The sequence below is a fragment of the Hetaerina americana genome, unplaced genomic scaffold (assembly GCF_022747635.1).
Source record: "Hetaerina americana unplaced genomic scaffold, ioHetAmer1.1.p SCAF_7, whole genome shotgun sequence".
Lineage (NCBI taxonomy): Eukaryota > Metazoa > Arthropoda > Insecta > Odonata > Calopterygidae > Hetaerina > Hetaerina americana.
This window is the reverse complement of record NW_027287316.1, coordinates 26,930,455-26,951,018: the sequence shown is the minus strand read 5'-3', so window position 1 is coordinate 26,951,018 and position 20,564 is coordinate 26,930,455. Positions and strand designations below refer to the sequence as shown.

The 20,564-nt window shown below is 37.4% G+C and overlaps 1 protein-coding gene across 5 annotated transcripts in view; it reads left to right on the top strand.

Moving 5' to 3' along the window:
• LOC139696813 (uncharacterized) overlaps positions 1-20,166 on the top strand; it is a 344,537-nt gene extending 324,371 nt beyond the window's left edge. The window contains exons 7-16 of one of the 5 annotated variants that reach the window (XM_071595680.1): positions 405-734; positions 2,115-2,404; positions 3,955-4,649; positions 5,647-6,639; positions 13,307-13,515; positions 15,253-16,408; positions 17,179-17,306; positions 17,856-18,025; positions 18,327-19,413; positions 19,829-20,166. In XM_071595680.1, coding sequence (XP_071451781.1) covers positions 405-734; positions 2,115-2,404; positions 3,955-4,649; positions 5,647-6,639; positions 13,307-13,515; positions 15,253-16,408; positions 17,179-17,306; positions 17,856-18,025; positions 18,327-19,413; positions 19,829-19,849 — 5,079 coding nt within the window. In that variant the 3' untranslated portion in view covers positions 19,850-20,166. Of the gene's footprint in view, positions 1-404; positions 735-2,099; positions 2,405-3,954; positions 4,650-5,646; positions 6,640-13,306; positions 13,516-15,252; positions 16,409-17,178; positions 17,307-17,855; positions 18,026-18,326; positions 19,420-19,828 lie in introns of those variants that run through there. The other 4 variants (XM_071595679.1, XM_071595678.1, XM_071595682.1 and 1 more) reach the window with 4 other exon arrangements.
• The last annotated feature ends 398 nt before the right edge of the window (positions 20,167-20,564 follow it).

The following is a 20,564-nucleotide window of genomic DNA, read 5'->3' as shown; positions in this document are numbered from 1 at the left end:
GAGCTCTTAAATTCCTTGAGAAAAAACTTACAAGTGTTAACTAAAGTCATTATACAGAACTCTCTCGGTGAACCATATTTTTCAATTTTATTTAGTGCACTAGAATTGCACACTTTGGTCTTAAAATGCCTTAACTTTAAGATTGACTGATCCTAATCCTAATATCATGCTCTTCACTATCTACTCATAGAATTAACTGAAAAGCAAACTAATTGTCAAATGTTTTTGGAGCGGGAATTATAAAGGCTTTCACGCCTTCAGCATTTTAAAAGTAAATATCTTGACCTACTTGATAATACATTGGTGCATTTCAGGATGAGGAACTTTTGATGTAATTGGTAATACCTTGGAATTTTCATTTGTATGATATAAGATTGTAAATGAAGTCACTCCCGTTATTTCAGAGCGTCTGTGAAGGAAGTGTGAGCAGTGACAGCTTGGGGGGACACAGCATATCACCAGCAAGGTCGGATGAATCATTGGGCCCCACAAGGTCTGCCTCACCCCCCCTGTCACACCCTAGGGCAGTTGGTGCGACACAGGACCAATTGCGCAACCAAATCAACAGTCAGATGAGCAGAAGACAAGATAGCGCAACCCGTGCGATACCAGTAGCCAGTGAGAAAAATCTGAAATTACAAATGGAGGAAGGGCAGCCTCCACCCCCTCCTGTGAGGCACAGGAAGAGGAGAGCACCAAAGCCACCTGTGCAGAATTCTGTGGCCGAGGGCAAGGTAAGTGATAGTGGAGAAGCCATGGATTTGTGGAAGTTTTTTAATTGGTTCACTAAAATGTGGACATTTCTATTTTCACTGACTGAGTTGAGCTGAATGTGGAATTCGTTTAAATTATCCCCGGTAATTTACCCAAAATAAAATTAAGTTTGTTGTTGGTTTAAAAAAAAAGGAAATGTTCCCATCAAGGCTGTTCAGTTTAGTGATTTAATAACTCCTAAATTCATCTATTTGAGCTTCTAAAAGTATTATTTTTTTATTCCAGTTAATTCACAGGTCACATTCCTCTAGATTCTCAGTAAAAGATCTCAAGACGATGAACGTTTTTCTTGAAAGTAAACTTTTGTGTTTTTAGGAGTAAAATATAAAGGGTTTTGAGGTTTAATTGTGCTCGGAAACTATTTTCATGATGATGTATGGACATTAATATCTTTCAGGAAAATTGAGTTGATTTTAAATAGTAGAAGAAAATTTTATTTATATGCTATGGTGAAATAATTAAAATATAACTTTGATTGTTTTTACGACTTTTGCCCAAGACAAAAGTTGTGAAAAGTATGTCATTATTCAAGGCCATTTGTGAATGTATTGTGGGGTTCTCCTGGTCTAACAACACTTAATACTCAGTCCTATGTTGTGCATTAATGACATTGCTTGTAACTAGTTCTTGAGAGGTTATGCTTCCTTTTCATGGTGTTCAATTCATTTAGAAAATTGATGACCTTGCATTTCGACATTCCCCCGAGCCAGTCCAGTAAAATGCAAAGTAGCCTCGTGATGAAAAATGTAATCTGTTGCTCATTGAGATATAAATTAATCAGCATATAAAGCGTACAGTGTACATGGAAAGAATGATTTTTTAAGCCCTTGATAACTCTATATTAAAGTTAGAAGGCCAGGGAATATTTTGAGTAATGATAGTGTAAGCTGACTAGTACCTAGGATGTGAAAAATGAGTATTGATAACCCATTACCAAGACGAAGGGCAATAATCCTAAGCATTGTCAACTAGGTACAGGCATGGGAAGGCTTTGGGCAATGAGAATAGGTGATGGTTACTGAAAGTGGAATGTGTTTATGTATGAAATGTTAATGTACATTATTATGGTGCAAACTATGAGAAATGTAGCATTTGATTGGGTATCTTTGGTGAGGATTTAGCTATTTCTTAGTACCCATGATTCTGGTACAAGCTCTTGCTTATAATTTAATTGCTGTGTGCATGTATACCTCTATGAAAAAGGGAAAACTCTTACTATTATGGAGAAATATTTATACTCCCAAGCTGTATTGCATTAGTTCTATTCAGAGTTTTTTTCCCACATCTTATGCATTGTCTAAATTCAAACTGCTATTTAATGTTAGTTGTCAATCCTCCAGGTATCCTCAGAGTTCATCACTCCGGCACCCCCTTCAGAGCCAGCACCAATCCCAGTGTCGCGCCGCAAGTCTGGTCCATTGGACGATGATGAGGATGAGTATGATGAGGAAGACATCATGGTGAGGGGAGGGCGAGGGAGGAATATCATGGGCAAAATGAAGAGCAACCATGTTGGTGGCACGACGACGGGTGGAACAATCATTTCCCATTCGAGGAACAGTTCCGACAGCAGTGGTTACCATGAGGCATCGGTGCTCAGTGAAAGTCCAGAGAGTGGGGTTGGAGGAAGGTGAGCACTTTTCCTAAGAAGCAACTGTCCATTTCTCTTGTAAGACTTCTGACAATACTTTTACGCAGAAGTGTCAGTTACTTTTGATGGGGGCTCAATTTTCAAAAGTTTTACACTCGAAAGTTTCCCCAGTAAATTGTTTGTAAACGTGCATTGCATGTCTGCACGGTTATTGATATTCACAAATTAGTCCCAAGCCTACTCATAGAATAACAAAACCAATTGCGTATATGTATGAATGCACATTGTGAAAGGTGAGATTTTAGCTTGTTTTGATGTGATGATTTTGGTGTATTTGATTATTTTATGTCAAATTGTGTGGAAGACCTCTTAATTGCCATTTGGATGGATGATGTGTTCCAAGATTCATTTATGCAAGAGCATGATCATGTCTTGTTGTTCTCAAATTATTGTATAGATATATTGGTTATAAATTGAAAATAGCATGAAGAAAAAATTGTCGTGATAACTAATTATAATGATCCAAAATGATGAATAGCAATAACTAACTGTGGTACAGTATAAATGAAATAATAACTTGCTGAATACTGAGTTGGTGTTACACCACATGCTCAGATATGGTCTTCCAAAATGACCTAATAGCCATATATATTTTAACATTCACTATAAATTTAATTTTGGATGAATTTATCCAAAAATATTTGGGAAATGGGCTAGAATCACCTATGTTTTAATAAATGTGGCCTTAAAATGGCATTAAATCTACTGTAATCACTATGTCACCACTCAGGTGATTTTTTAAAGAATTACCATATTTTCCCTTTGATTACCTATGCAATATCTATACAAAAATGTTCATATGATCGAAAAATGACGATGCACATTATGTAAAATGAAAATTGAAAAAATCCAAATATTTACAAATCTATGTACACAGTAATTTAAAGAAGAGTCTTGCAAAAATAACAGACATGAACTATTTCTGGTAAAATAACATATCTTGGTATATTTTTTTTTAGTGGCTTTCAGTACAAGTTACAGTGCTGTTTTCAAACCAAAATATCACCTGTTATCCTTGACTTGGGTCAATGAAACTAAAATAAGTGTAGTTATTTTGGCTGGATAAGTTCAAAATTAAACAACAAAGGTGCATGTGAGCATAGAAAAATTTAAATGGCAAATCAATCAAATGCTATTGTCTTGTAATAAAGGCTCTCACCATCAATTTTCAATGAGCTAGTTTGACACAAAAAAATGTTTTTGGACACAAAAAAATTAATTTTATTTCATTGCTCGACAATATGGAGGATTTACATATTCATCAGCTTGAGTAAGTGAGAAATTATAAATAATTTTCCAAAATTAAGCGTTAAAGCCCTTTTACTTAATACTGAAAGGTACCGTCATTGTCGAGACCATGGGTGAATGTCCAATTTATATCATGAAAAGTCTGTTTACTTTTAAAAGTAATGTCGATGGTCATTCAGTGAACAGAGTTATTAATGTGGTGAAGAAGTATTTAGAAATAAGTTTCAAGAGTGATAGAGAGCATAGCTCTTATACAAACGTCATCTTGTATTATGTTGCAGTGGGGCTCCAGACACACTTCCTCGGCGTAAGCAGCAGCAACAGCAGCAAATGCAGAGATCCAGTGCATGTGTCACGTCACAACTTCCCCCATTTTCTCGCTCTATGGGGAATTTGGCGGCATCAAATGGCCCTCCATCATCAGCTTCGACAGCCTCATCGAAAACAATGACATCTTCATCCTCATATTCTTCCCTCAGCGCATCGACTTCGTCCCTTCCCGGGCAGAAGAAGAAGAAGGCTCCAGCTCCACCTCCTCCTCCAGTTGTGACAGCCCCTGCCCAGCAGTCCATTGTCACAGAGGTCCATGAGAGAGTGGCTATCCCTGCTAAGAGCACCGTTCCCATGCAGGAAATTTCTGCGGAAAGAACGAGTCCAGTGTTGAATGGGAGTAAGGCTGAGGAGGACTTGGCAAACTCCCATTGCAATGCATTGGTGGAACAGCCAAAGCCAAAGCCCCAAATGGAGAACCCACCCAAACATAATGCTATTCCAGTGACAACTCGATCAAATTCCCAGCTCTCGAACGAGAGCCAACGTGAGCCATCGACCGTAAAACCTGTTGTGTGTCCAGTAGGCCCTGCTAGTAAACCTGTTGCTAGTGTAACAAAATCAGGCCCTGCTGTTGCACCCAAACCACAATCCAAAGTCAACACCTCTGCTGATGCCCCAAGGCCCTTGAGTCAGAATGGCCCAGGTAAGCTTAGACACCCTCCTGTGCCAAAATCTTTTGTCCGTGAGGGCAATGAAGATTCTTGGAATGATTTTCTTAGGGATTTGGGGAAAATTTTGGAGAGCAGGGCTGAAGATGTTTGATCATGCTCACATCTTATATGGGAGTCAAGCTGCTTTTAGTTGTCCAAAGTGTATTTACCAAGATATAATGTCAAGTATGATTTGATTTTGCTTGGTCTTTGCCCATCCAACAGTTTAAAGTAAATTTTAGTGATGTAGTCCAATGATATGATGGAAAATTTAGATTATTTCTTATCATATTGTAGTCTGGATTGACTTGCTGGAACGTTTTAATTGGAATGATTTTTTTGCTAAGTCGCAATGATCTCAAGTATATTTCTTTCCGCAAAAGAAAGCCATTTTCAAAAGGAGCACCTGCTCTATTATGTTTACAAGATTGATTTTTTCTTTTAAGGTTACGTGAAAAATTGTGTATTATTTGCCATCAATTGAGAACAAGTTACGTACATGAAGTATCCTAGACAACTTTAACAATCTGTCATTAGTGGGCTGAGAGAAAATTCAGACGTTATGCGTTCTTGCAAATTGCATCTAATAATCAAACTTATTCTTGAGCATCAAATTTTTATTTTCTTCCTTTATGAAATTTACATTACTTCAAAAATGATGTATAATGACATTTTCCTTCCATTTGATTGTATTTCCTTTGATATTTTTATTACCTTTGGATTGATAACTGTGGTTACATCAAGTAGAATTATCTCTTTATTTTGGCATGCGCAGCTCATAATACTATTCTGGCATGAATGATTTTGGTTTTGGATCTATTAACTTAAGTTGGGTGTTTGGACGACTGCATGTTCCCTCAATTTTGGTTTACGGCCCCAATTAAATTATATTTATATATATACCACTTGTAATATACTATCATATACCTTAACAGTCTCCTTTCTTGCATGTCCCCTCTGCCATTGCCCTGGCTGCTTAACAACCAACAGATTCCGAGGACGTAATCCCTGCTCCCCTGCCTCGCTCCAAACCACCCATGCCAAAAAAACGAACAGCGCCGCGACCAGCACCACGCTCGAAACCTTCTGTAGTTAGTGACGCTGAAATGAATAAGGAAGAAAGCCTTCCACAAAATCAAAAAGAAGTAGTGACCCAAAGTAAGGCTGGTATGCCATCGGGTCTGTCAGCCCTCTCCATTGTTCCAGCCATAGAAATTGAAAGTGAAAGACTGAATGGTGAGGAGGAAGAAATGACTGGAGGATGTGTAGATGAGTTGATGGGAGAGGGCATAGACCTTGACATGTTCAACAATGACCAGGTGGTGGGGGGAAGGGAAAATGATGGGGTGAAAAGTGGAAATTCTTCTGCGGAAGAAGAATTCGATGAAGAGGTTGTACAGAAAGCACTGACCGGCTGCAAAGCAAGGGCATATGAAAATATTCTGGACAGCAATGTGGATGAGTCGACCACAGAGAATGTCATAACGGGAATTTCATTAGAAGGGGGGGACGAAGCTGTAGAAGGATTTTCATTTAAGGGAAACAACCAGACGTGTGGGGATAGAGAATGTGATTCCCAGCCGCAAACCACTTCTAGTCGTAAATTTAGTGATGTCCCTGATGGTGAGGAGAAGGGAGTGAGTGCAAAGCCTTCAGATTTCCTGGAGAGGCACGTCATAAGTCCAATCAGGCAGGTTGAGAGTGCCGTCAACTTTTCCAATATACACAAAGGGTTCACAGATGGGGCAGAAGATCCGAATCGATTCAGCAGCAACAGTCTCTGCAGCGAAGTAGACATGCCATTTGTGGATGGTTGCGGTGGTTCCACCAAGATGAACCGTTGGCAGAACATGGAGTCGCTAGTCCAGTCTTCGTCCACTTCTTCCTTGGAGAAGCATGTCAAGGAGATGGTCGCTCTTGGGGAGAGGGCAATGGAGGAAGATGACTCTGTTTCTGCCAACTGGGTTGTTGGTTATGAATCAGGTGCACCCTTTTAACTCTCTTACTCCTAAGGTGTCTGTGGTAGTTTTAATAATACATAGAGGAAGAACTGGTGAAAGAAACTGAAAATGGGCAAAATTCTTTGCAGAAAGAAGTAATGCAAAGCTAACTTTTAGGCTTACTTTGAAGTGGGTACAAAATATTTTTCACAAATGGCCTGAAGGTTAAGCCATTAGGCTCCATCCTGTGTGTACACTACAATTGAGCTGTCATTTAAGTTGATAGAATTCTGTTATTCACAGATGAATACGGCATACGTACATGGGTTGTTCAATAAGTCCTCAGGAAAAAATAGAAAAACACATTTTGGGAAGTTCTTTTTTTTTATATCTTCAAGCTCAACCTTTCATCAGATTTTCTCCGACGATTTCAGGCATCCTGAAAGTAAGATATCGGAAGGTGCTCAAAATAGGCATCTGTGTCAGCAATGAACTCCTCATTCAATTTGAACCATTTTCTGCTGAGCTTATTTTTCTAGTTCGGAAATAAAAAATGTCACTGCTGGCCAATCCTGATGAATAAGGTGGATGTTGTAATAATTTGAACTTTAATTCCACCATTTTCACCAAAGAAACAGTGCATGTCTGCACTCATATATTGATTGTCTTGATGGAAGAAAATTTTATTCTTTGCCAAATGAGGATATTTTATCTTGGATTTTTTCCCACAACCAGTGCAATATCAATGCATAATACTCTTTAATTTATTATTTTTCCTTTCCGCAAGAAATCAATGTAGATGATTCCACTTGCATCTCATAAAACCATGGCCATCTCCATGTTGGCTGATTTAACAATCTTCGCCTTCTTTGGAGCGAGATCACCTTAAGAGACCCATTGTTTCAACTTCCTTTGTCTCTGGAGTAAAGCAGTGTCTCTATGTTTCATCTACAGTACGGAAGCAGGAACTCATCTGCAGGATTATGATGGAAAAGCAACCAACTAACCTCTGAATTGACAAGATAATTAATTTTATTCTCCACTGGAAGCAAACATGGCACTCATCTTCTTAAGACTTTTTCATCAACAATTTTTGTGCAAAATTGAAATCACTGTATCTTTTGATATGCCTCGGGCCTCCACTATTTCATGACCTTTGTTTCATCAGATCATAATTCAGAGATGAGGCTTACTAAAAGCAAGCCTTTTCCAATACTAGAAGTGCCCATCCTTTGGGATTTCTAAGGAGTTGTTGAACAACCCGCATAGATCATATGTAAATGTTTGCGTATAGCTGATGCTAACTAGAATGTAGTATGAGGTTCCTTTTAATCTCATCCATAAGCAGAATTTCCAAATCAATACAAAGCTCATGATAGGGTAGTAATTTTCATTCCATTGATCGCAAAACATTTATTCAACACAAGGCTTTAATTAGGTTACATAGTGTATATGACAAATTTGAAAATGAGTTTTAATGAGGGTTTTAAATGTGGATAAATATAAATTATACCATTTTTTTCATTATACCATTTTTGCAGACAACCAAAACCTTTAGAATAAATATTTCTTCCTACTTTATATATACTCTTTTGGACTATTTTTTAAACTTCTCCCAAATTCCTGTAGCAATTACATTTGTCAAGTGTTAAGGTTTACTTACTGTATTGCAAGTATGGGTGTGTTGCGAGGTTGCCTTAGTGGCAGCAATTGAAATCCCAAGTGCAATCATTTGTCTTGGAAGTTCAAAATGTTTGAAAGATTTCATAATGGTATGCATATAATTCCATTTTAATGTAGAGAAATAAGTGACTTAGTCTAAACAAAGTTCCTTTGTGCAAGTAATAGATATGTATCTCAACCATTAAAATATTTTTGATCTTAGGTCACATGATTTCCTGTTGTCATATACTGAAATTTATAAATAAAAGTGTATATTTCGTATGAGGAATGAAGTATGATGATATTCATTAACTTGTAGATTACTCTGAAGTAAGATGGTGTGGTGATTTATTTTAATCATTAATATCAATTATAGTGATAACATTTTACTTTTAAGAAGTATTTCCATGCAAAGCTCATGTAGTGGGCATATTACATGCAGCCTTTTCATGGATGGTGTAGGAAATTAGATTATAATACCTTGCAAAAACTGTTCAGTATTAATAATTTTAGTACCTATAGTTTTAGTACTTATTTTAGTACTGTAACTAATTGTACATTAAGTTGTAATAGTAGAAGTAAAATTTCATTAACTTCAAATTTTGAGCTAGAATAATACACTTTTTAAATGATTAGTATTTCTAAAGTTTTCGAAAAATACAGTAAATTACCAAGTTTGGTCAGGCTCTCGCATGTGATGCATCATAAGGATAGCAATATGAGGAGTATGTAATTACTGCACTGATTAGCCACAGCCTGTCATAATCTAAATGGTGATTCATAGAAAAAAATACTGACTCCCCAAGCAAAGTGATGGAATATTTTTTTATCATTCAGAATAGGATATATACGGAAAATATAAAATCAAGAGAGATGGGTGTTAAACCATGTATGCTCGTTATTAATTGATTGCATTCATATTTTATGGATGCTAAGGGAATAACAAATACCATATTTGACTAGATTAGATGCCCCAGAATTTGAGATTTACCCTTATTTCAGTATGGCACATGCAAGATAAAGAGTTTTAACAGCCCATGCAAAAGCGCAACACACTCCGAACTTTTAGTTCTTAAATTTCAGAAAAGCCAAATAGATCATGTAATTGTGGACGGAAATGCCTTGCTGCTGCTCTATTGCCATGCTCCCTAGCATATTCTAACAGTCTAAGTTAAAGTTGCATGGCATAGCTAAATCTTTTCATTCTTGTTTTCATATTTATTATTATATTTTTAAAAATAAATAATTACTCTGGGTAAGAAGAGCATATGCTGTTTTGTTATGATGTTCTGATAAAATATGATCAAATCTGTTGCTGTCTCGAAAATATGATCTTGCTCACACTTCTTTCAATATTGCCGAAGTGAGCAACAGGATATTCACAATGCGTAATAGTGACAGTCTTGACTACAGCATTTGTCAATCGAATGATAAATATTGTGTAAGTAAATACGATGTAAACATAATGGAGGCAAAATAGGTAATACTGAATGTCTGGGGTAAAAATAAAATTTGTCTGGAAGGTTAACCCATGGAGTTCAAACCTTCTCATACGGGACATGGGTGATTTTTTTTTGGGGATAATTTTGAGAAAACCATAATTTTGGAAAAAAAATGTGCCTGATGTGGTGCCAAATATGGTACTTACAAAGTATGAATCAAATATAGTACGCTGCAATAGTTTAATGCAAAATGTGAAAAATAGAAAATTTTTGTCTATAAAACCAGAGGATTTCTTTTAAACTAAAATAAATGCTGCCATGGTAATGATCACCACTTTGCCTTCTGATTTTATTTAGTGAGTCAAGCTCTCAATTTCAATCTTATCATTTCCCAGTGATTGTTAAACATTTTTGGATTCATATAAGGCAAAAGTAAATTTAGTGACCAACTTTTCTTATCCAATTATAAAATTGACCGATTGGTTATCAAGTGGAATATATAAAATTCATAATTTCCAGGAGTATTAATGAAATACGAATGATTGTTTTTTTTTTGAGTACATAATTACCATCTTTTGCGCTGTACAGCAAAGTTAAATCGTTATCGGGAAGTAAGAAAGGAAGAGCTATGCTAACAGTTAGCGATAAGGCGGGTAAGGTAATAGTTGACGCAGGAAAGATCCAAGAGAGATGGAAGGAGTATATAGAAGAACTGTATAGTAAAGAACTCAGACCTACAAAGTTAGACATTGAAAAAGAAAATGACGTAGAGGAAGACAGCTTAGGTCCAGGCATACTAGACAATGAGATAGAAAGGGCATTAAGGGAGATGAAACTAAAAAAGACCGTGGGGGTAGATAACATTCCCGTGGAACTTTTAAAATGCTTAGGGAAATGTGGGAGGAAGAGGCTATATGGGCTGATCCGTAGCATTTATGAGGAGGGAATCTGGCCGGAAGACTTTGTGAGAGCAGTTTTAGTTCCGATTCCGAAAAAGGTAAAGGCCACATCATGTGAGGACTATAGGACAATTAGTTTGATATCCCACGCAGCTAAAGTTGTTCTCAGGATCATAAACAAAAGGATAGAGAGTAGGGCAAATGATTACTTAGGGGATGATCAGTTTGGGTTTAGGAAGGGGAGAGGTACGCGTGATGCCATTGCAGTAATGAGATTATTAATCAAGAGGAATATAGAACACAACCAGGAGGTATTTGCCTGTTTCGTAGATTTCGAAAAAGTGTTTGATAGAGTGAATTGGGAAAAACTAATGAGTATTCTGCAGAAAATAGGAATAGATTGGAGGGAAAGGAGGCTAATCCGCAACCTGTACATGTCTCAGACTGCTCAGGTGCGGGTGGGAAACGGGGAGACAGGATGGGCAGTGTTAGGAAGGGGTGTAAGGCAGGGTTGCCCATTATCACCGTTGCTGTTCAACCTGTATGCAGAGGAAATGATCAAAGAGGCATGGGAAGAACTAGAGGTAGGAATGAAAGTGGGCGGGGAATTCGTAAAATCAGTTAGGTTTGCTGATGACCAAGCTTTAGTTTGTCAGTCAGCCAAGGGGCTGCAAGCATTGCTGAGTGAATTGGAAATTCAGTGCGACAGGTATGGGATGAGAATCAACATTAATAAAACAAAGGTTATGCGATTTTCTAGAAAGAAAAAGGGCAAGCTTAACATTAAAATAGGAGGGCAAAAACTAGAGCAGGTAGAACAGTTTACGTATCTCGGTAGTGTTTTGGACCAACACGGTCAAAGTAGTAGGGACGTAAGGAGAAGAATTGCGCTAGGCAAAGAGGCTTTCACGAGGAGGAGGGAGTTGATGACGGGGACTTTGAGTAAGGATGTTAAGAAAAGACTCGTAAAAACTTTGATATGGAGCGTAGCTATGTACGGCGCGGAAACGTGGTCATTGAAGCAGGAGGATAGACGTAGACTGGAGGCTTTTGAAATGTGGGTGTGGAGAAGAATGGAGAAGGTGAAATGGACAGAGAAGAAAACAAATGAGGAAGTACTTGGTATGGTGGGCGAAGAGAGGGGTTTGTTGGGAGCAATCCTATGGAGGCAGGAAAAGTGGATGAAGGGGGTGTTGACCGGCAGTGGGATGTTGAAGACTGTGATAGAGGGTAGAATGTTGGGCAAAAGAGGAAAGGGAAGGAACAGGATAGGGATGTTGGACGGGATGAAGGGCGGAAGAAAGTAATCAGAGATGAAGAGGGACCTGGTGTAGAGTAGAATTTAGGGTTGTGTTTTGTTAGTAGCCACAAAATATTTGTTTGGTAGTTGTGTCCATCGAAAAACCTACCTTAACCGGTAGATTACCTTAAAAAAAAATTACCATCTTTATTAGTTAGGCATGTGTTTTGTATGTACAGCATCATGGATCAATATTTTACAAGGTTTTCAATTTAGTACTAGGAATCAGTCATTTTATTAACATTTATAAATTACAAATTTAATTAGGTTGTGGAAATATGACTAATTATTAGTGATTCATTTTTATTCCTAGCAAATAATTACCATTACTGGAAACTACTAAAACTAATAATATTAGAATAGGTATTCTTATTTTGATACTTATAACAGGTCTGCTTAGCAGGGCATAAAAAGTTCTTCCTTTGTGTAATATGAACTTATTTAAGTTAAATAATATGGTTTCATTACATTGGAATGTGGTTACACTGGTGTATTCACTTAACAGCATTTGTATTATAGTAATGTTAATCAATATGACAAGTGTCACTGAAGATTTAGTTCCATTTCCACTACATAGTCTTCACATAAGTATCTATTGCAACAACAGTTTCCAAAGAAATTCATTTACAAACATTTCAAGTAGGCGGTTCATTCTTTTTATTGTGTTCAAAGCCCTTTTTCCCTTGGCCATTTTATCTAAAAACTATATGTTCATGAAACATGTTGAAAGGTGGAATTATTAGTGTTGCTTGGTAGCAATTATTTAGAATTTTCTCTACATTTACCAGCTAATTTATGGATATAAAAGTTTGCTCGGCAAGCTTGGTGTGTAATTTGCTTTCTGCTTGCTCAAAAGGTATGGGATCAAGTCATACTGCAGGTATGAATGCTGTCCTGTCTAATTTTAATGTGTGTTGATGTAAAATATATTCTAAGATGTAATGATATCCCAGCAATCGGAGCACCACAAGTCTCATACATATACACAAGGTCAGAGATATATATATCAGATTTGGTCAAAATAAACTGCAAGTTACATGTTGATATTTTGCCAAATTGTCCCAGTACCTTCATCAAAGTATATCATTAACAATTAATGGGATAGTCTTGTTCAAATTTTGCCCAAGCTTCGTTTCAAACTACTGCCTATGAGCTCTGCAGGCATTAATTTGTTTCCTGACTGTTCAAATGTTTTGGCTATGTCCTGATATGTATATTATTGACAGTCAATATGGAATTATTGATACTAATTATTATTACATAAACCTTGTTGCAATTAGGCATTTGTCCTGGTGGCAATGGTCAAGTCTGGTCAATGGTACTAATAATTTGAGACACAAAATGTTAATTAAAGTTTGATGCCTCTGCCAATTTTATTGACGTGATAATTCTCTTTCCACCTGGTAGACACTGAAGGAAACAGAGAGGCTGGTGATGGCAGTGAGGAAGCAAGCAATGCAGACACGGCAGACAGCATGACTGTTGACTCAATTGATGAGGTTGATTGCAGCCGGCAACAGGCCATTGATTCAGCATTTGAAGAGACTGAAAAATTACTTCAGCCATTGAAAAAACATGAGACAGTGAAGGAGCCAGTTTGCAACCATGTTGAGAAGGTTTGCCAGTTTTCTTTGCAATTTTGAGTAATTTATAAGGTGTTACTTCGGCAGGTTTTAGTGGATACGTTATGCCCAAGTAACTGTGAACCATACAGGGAGGGAGTTACTCACTTCATTCATGAATACATGATTTCACTCAGTAGGGTGAGCCTGGTGAGAGCTTTTCCCCAGCCATTCTTGTTTGTGATCAAATTACATAGTTTCAGGCGTGAGGTGTTGGAATTTGAACATAATAATATACAAATAGTAACCCTTTGCTGCTATATGTTGATTTAATCTACAACCAGTTTCAATGTACTACATAATCTTCTACATCTGAAGATGATGTAGTACATTGACATAGGTCGTGGATTAAATCAACATAAGTTGGCAAAGTGTTACTATTTGATCATTATCTTGTATGTGATGATGCCTGATTTTATGTTCTTTGAATTCAGCATTATAATTAGCTTTGGCTTAATAATTTTGCAAACAAAAGATTTCTTCAGAGTAGCAATTAAAGAGGGGATGGCATCTGAGGTAATCGGATATAGGCCCCTTTTCTTCTATTTTTATGATTACAATTTTATGGAAAAGCTATGGGTTTGCTAATGAATATTCATTACCGGCTTATATCAGCTCCATTAACTCCAGTTAGAAAGTGTCTTTCATGATGAATTCCTATGATGAATCGAGTGAACTTTTTCTTAGTGGCTACTTGCTAGTATAGCTTGATCTGTTCTTTATGTATAATGTAACTTAATGCAGGATAGGTAAACATTATTCCTTTAGCTCATAAACATTTCTGGAAAATAGATCACACTAAACAGTGTGATCCATTCAGTACCAGAATGCTTTACAAACTACGCCCAGTGCACCCCAATAAATATTCATATCACATATAATCCCATGAAAGGTCCCTCGAAACTGTAATTTCCATATTCTTTCCTCAGGTTTTTCCCAGGACTTGTATAATTTTTTTCCATTATCTCTACTTTTTTCTTTCCCAGGAAGCATCGAAATATTTGACACTATTCTCTAACATGGATTTAGCAAGTTTAATTAAAGTTTTTCCCTTGATAGAAATTTGGCAGAATCAATTCTGATATTTAGCAGGTTTAATGTGCTAAAAAATAGAAATCAATGTGTTATTAATGTCATAGGTTTTCATTTCATCTTGCTGTTTTGGTATAGTATTTCCAATTTATCATTGATTAAGCCTAAAAATTGATTTTTTCCAAGGTTGATAGATTCCTCAGATTTGATATATTAATCATAAGTATAATTTTGTATGTGTTTAACTATTTTCCTAGATTTTAGTTTCTAGTCTAATTAAATATTAGAAGTGGGTATAAATTAAAAAAATATTCTTTTATCATTTAGTGCTTAGCTTGACTTGATGGAAAAACAAGGCAAATTAGTGAGAAATGAATAATGTTGATTCTCTGTTGAGAGATTGAATCATGTAGGTACCTTTGACTAGGGCTGTTGAGTATAATGAAAAAATTTAGTGAAACCTTTTGTGTTTGGGTTAATAATAATATTTTTATTTGCCTGGGTACCAGCTTTATATATTATACATACTCCTGAATTCTCAAGTAGTGTGTGGCCTTGTGGCCTTGTAGTAGGAGAACTTTGTACTGAAATATTTTGTCAATAATATCAACACTTGGTTTTACATATGTGCATGCATAATCTTCATGCTATTCTCTCTCATGGAGGCAAAATAAATGCACTAATTTAATATTTCTTTAGCAGATGAATGGAGTTGACGTGCCACCCACACTTCTGCCTTCACCCCCGCCTTCCCTGGAATACATGGGGCCCGATGGAGGGAAGACCCTGGGACCCGATGGGAGGGCCGACGGTGCGGCGGAAGCGAATGACTTGGATTGGGAATACAAACTCCCCGCCCCTCCCACCGGCTTCCAAGATGAAGAAGAGAGGAGGGATGGGGCGGAGGAAATCCAAAAGGCTAACAAGAAGGATGAGAGGGAAACATGGGTGGCAGAGAGCGAGACTGCATCCATTCCATCCACTTTCTCCTCTGCTGCTAGTCACAGGAAAATTCGCACAGTTGAAATGGATAACTTGCCTGTACAGCATTTGCCAAATTTCAGGATGAGCACGTACAAGGCGTCATCGGAAGATGGCTGGGAGGATCCAAGGGAAGAGTTCAACCGAAGGAGGGTCGTGGATGACTGTTTTGGGAGGACAAATGGCCGGACGTTTGTCATGCTCAATTCTGATGGTGAAGCGAATTCCGAGAAGAGTTTCAGGGAACCGAGGAAAAATTCATTTGAGACATGGGCTTCTGTATCATCAAAGTCTTCACTCAACAGGGGCCACTACTCAAACTTAGACTTATCAAATCCATCTCCGTATGGCAACACAAGCTTGGTGATGACCTCATTCAAGGACACAGCTGAAAATGGTTATGAGCCGAATGGAGTGACAAATAATGGTCCTTATGTGGTAAGGGTGAGCTCTTTTGGTGGCAAGTCCTCGACAGTCTTAAAGAGATCTCTGTCATCCACTTCTTCTCTCGTGTCACGGCACAGTATTAATGATGGGAAGGATGTTATGGAGAAGTTTGATAGGGAACTTGGAGGAAATATTGTAAGAAATAATTTACACATGAAAAATGGGATGGAAAACCACTCGTTGTCAAATGCATCGAGGACTGTCTCACTTCATGATTTGGCAATTAACAGAATTCAGGAAGAGAGGAGGACTGAAAATCACCTCAACAATGGATACCATGATGAGAATACCACACCTAAAATAGTGAGCTCAAAGTGGAAGAAACCTCAAGTACTCAATGGGGGCCCAGGTACAAAATTTGTGGCTAAGAAGTTCAACAATATTCAAAATCTCAGGAAGACAAGCAGTGAACTAAGCATTAATCAAGGTGAGTTGCATTGTAACTATTTCACATCATGAATATAAATTACTATAAATTACTTAAAATACTAGGGGTTTCATAGATTATTTGTGCATTGTTTTATTTTTATTTTAAATATGTTTTGGAGTGGGAATTTTAAATATGTCAAATTAGAGCCTATTAACATCAACTTTTATGCATATTTAGAAGGCTATGTGCTATTTCTGCTAAATAATATTTACTTGTATTTTATCACCCTACCTTGTTCTTACTAATATCTGAAAACAAAATGTAAATAGAAACCAAATTATTAGTAAAGGTAGTCGTTGCTATGTCTCTAGGTCTGAGCTGTTGCTTAATAATTAAATTTCAGTATGTTTTTAAAGTTTAAAAAAAGATGTTGCAATGAGCTTGCGTGTTGGATCATTATGGACGAATCAGTGTGCTCTCTTAAGCAAATCTTCTGTGTAATTCAAAGAGACTCTTCATAAAGTCTGTGCATATATTTTGACAAGTCTTTCTCAACATTTTTTCTTACTATAGAATTTAAATGTTTAAATTTAAATATTCAATCATGTTACATGTCCTCATACTCTGATTTATTAATTGTGTCATTAAGTTGATTATTGAATGAACTGGCTCTGCTACTTTTGACATAAATTTTAACTTTTTCCTGTAATCTGGGGAATCTTTCTTCTCAAGAGTTTAAAATTTTAAAATTAATGGCTACTATTCTCATCCTAACAACAAATAATAATTGGAAATTTATATTTCCTTGATTTTTATCCTTTTAACAGGGTACGCAAATGGATGGAAGGACCAAAAGGATGAACTAAATGAATTGGTTTCACCTCGACAAATCCACCACTGGCAAGATCACGTAACCATAGAGAGCCACATGCAAGAGCCTCTTAAATCTATTCAGGTATGGTAGGCTTTTCATTATATATGGATGAAACGTAACTATATTCATAGGTATCAACAAGAAAATTTCGTATTCAATGGTTATCAGGGCACATACTACCTTTAGAACTTCATTCCATCTTAAAAACGATCAAATTCTAAATGGGAAGTAATTCCATTTGAGTGTGAGGTGTTGATGCTATGCTGATCAATCAGACTTGAAGTTGATACCTTTGGGTCCATTAAGATTTCATGTAAATACAGTCTTTTAAGCATCCTTGGTTCCCTAGTTAAAAAACTTGCACGATTTTTGTCTACGCATATGGTTACTATGACAATTTGGATGAAATGGTCCAATATGTTTTAAAGATAAAAAGTAATGCAAGGTCCTGGAACTATGAATTGATCACTGAACTTGTAACCAGCATCATTAGATGAAGGCAAAACTATTTCTATTTTAAAGTCCATTTTAGTTGGGATAACATTTGAGAAACGTTTTGTCACAACAATAGAGTAGTTTGGAAAGGAAAAATGTTCAATTACTGTCATTAAAAATTATCTTCCTCATCAGGTAATGAGAGGAGTTCTTCCTCACTTAAAAAAATCTTTGAGCAGCGAGCTCACAGAGCAAGATCCTAATGAAAGGAGGAGCAAAGCAGTACAGAAAGTAGATCCAAAGGAGGAAAATGGAGTGGAAGGTGTCCAGGATAAAGATGAAATGAGTGACAATCAGCCTGCTAAGTAAGTAGAAATGACAAAAATTGTCAAATAATACCATTAAAATATTTCTTGGAGGTGCAAAATTTAGCATTGAAGTTGTGAATTAATAAGTAAACACAGATTAGGCAAATAAGCATGTTTCAACTTGCATTTATTCTCAGTGATATATGGTATAGTACTACTTGTAGTAGTAATAACTTTGCATTATTATGATATCCATCCAAAGTTCTCATTTGTTTGTCCTTTGTACTGACTGGAAATTTTTCATTCAGCCCTATCACACTCTCATTAATCTTGACCTTGGTCTAATCTTTCATTAAAGGTCAAACTCCCTGCCGAGGCCGAATCACCACCAGTCTTCTTCTGATGTGACAAATGAGGAGGAGGTTGAAGATGAGGTGCCCAAGCGTTACTCGTACACTGGACCCCCTGCCATCAACTTTGGCACGTGGAATGAGCGCCCAAAGAGTGAAGTGAGCCTGAAGAGGGACAGCGACTATCGCATAGGAGTTGGTCAGGCACCACGCATCAGGGAATTCTTCATCCCCCCTGCTGGCAGCCCCCCAACACCCGCCCCTAGCTCACCCAAAACCATCATCCCCAGTAGCAATCACCATCCCCCGGCAGGCTCTCAAGTGGATAGTGGCCCTCCATGCCCGCCACCAAAACCATCTGTGAGCAATCGCGTCACGGTGAACATAGTCAGTGCCAACAAACCTGAGCCAGTCTCCAGGTTGCCAATCGTTAGGTCAGTGGAGCTGAAGAAGACTGTATCTGCCGTCACTCTCAGAAGCAAGCCAGATCAGGGCTTGACTGCTAGGCCGATGAGCTGCAAGTTTCCCAGCGACCTGCGGGAAGAGCTTTCGGGGGCGTTGGCGAGTCTGGTGGATGCAAATCGCAGCAATGGCGAATCAAAGCAGGGAGAGGAGATTAATGAGAGGAGGAGGCGGCAGCAGATTCCGAGCGTGTCAGCATTGCCCCCACCTCCACCTGACGTGGTTTCATCTGTGCCAGCTGCACCCGGGCCAGTTGCATCAAACGTGACCCTCCGCCGTGCTGGCTCTGCGGCTGGGCACGAGGGTGGGCAAGGGGTGCGCATGAATGGCTTCATGGGGCACGAGAAGAGGCAGGGCAACCTAATGTTTGCACCCGTCGTGAAAGGGTTCAGGGTGAACTCTGTGCCATCCTCTCAGTCCCCTCCAATGCAGACGTCTGCTCATCCAGTGCTATCTGCTCAGCCATCCGTCACAGCTGTACAACCACCCCCTCCTCCGCCACCTGCTGTGGTGTGTGGCGTTGCGCTCAAGAAGAGAGTGGTGCCGTCATCGGGGCCGAAGGTGATGGAAAATCCTCGTGATCAACTCCTTACGGCCATCAGGGATTTTGGTGGGAAGGAAAACCTGAAAAAGGTATAGCTATCAATTTTAACATTTCTTGCGTAAGTCTCTCTCTTTCTACATCTTTTGGTTGGATGAAACGCTATAGAGATCCAAATAAGTAAAAAGTATATATGCATATAGGAAAATCAATCAAATAGGCAAATTACCAATTAAAAACAAGCATGCTGATCTGTAGAATGTTAGGCTTTTTATTTTAGCTTTGCGTGTGAAATGTGGATATTGGGAGCACATCCCATGTGAATCCTGAAATTTTGGTGTGCAAGGAAGACTTTCTGGTTTAACTTGATAGATCACTAAAAATTATTCTATTTGTTATTTTTTTAATGTAGATCACTAAAAATTATTCTATTTGTTATTTTTTTAATGTAGTTGTTGTAGTACCATGATTTTACTATTAATTTTGTTCTTCTCTTTCTGTTTTCAGACTGCATTGCGTTATAAGTAATACCTGAATACCAAAACTATAAGGGTGGAGTTGGATATTATCACACACATATTCTTTTTAGTCTCTTCCTCAAATTACAGGGGACATGTAACAAGAGTATTTGAACTGTCATTATTAATGTAACTATATCTAACAAAAGTTTTTATTTTGGAACATTAATATTTGTGCATTATTTCCCTGGTCTATGTAATGCTCAATGTATGTATGTAAACTTACAGTTGTTGATTATTAATTAATGCATTAAGTAATTGTTAATTTGAAGAATGTGAGAGGAACCTGAATATTTTTTGTATATAATCTGTTCATAGAATTGTAAAATAAAGAGTGATTATATAATAATATTTCTCCAGTCTATTTCTTGACATAAAATACAGTAGTAGTCCAATGAAAAGAAAAATGGTGCAATAATGGCTGAAAGAATATAGGTACTTAGCACTTAAAACTGCAGGGTATTAATTAACTGTGAAGTCTCATTAGTAAGAATGCCAGGTGTATTTAACAGAAATAACTTTTTTTAAATTATCAAGAAGGTACTTGGTAGGCAAATCACCGTGTATGATGCAGGTAGTCATAAAAATTTGAACAAAATTTTTGAAATCCCTTTATAAATGCAAGTTAGGAAGTTTATTTTAAAATATCCATCTACCTTCACATAGTAGTGATGTTCACTTGGCATGCGATATGAAAAAAGTACATAATATCATTGTAAATTAAA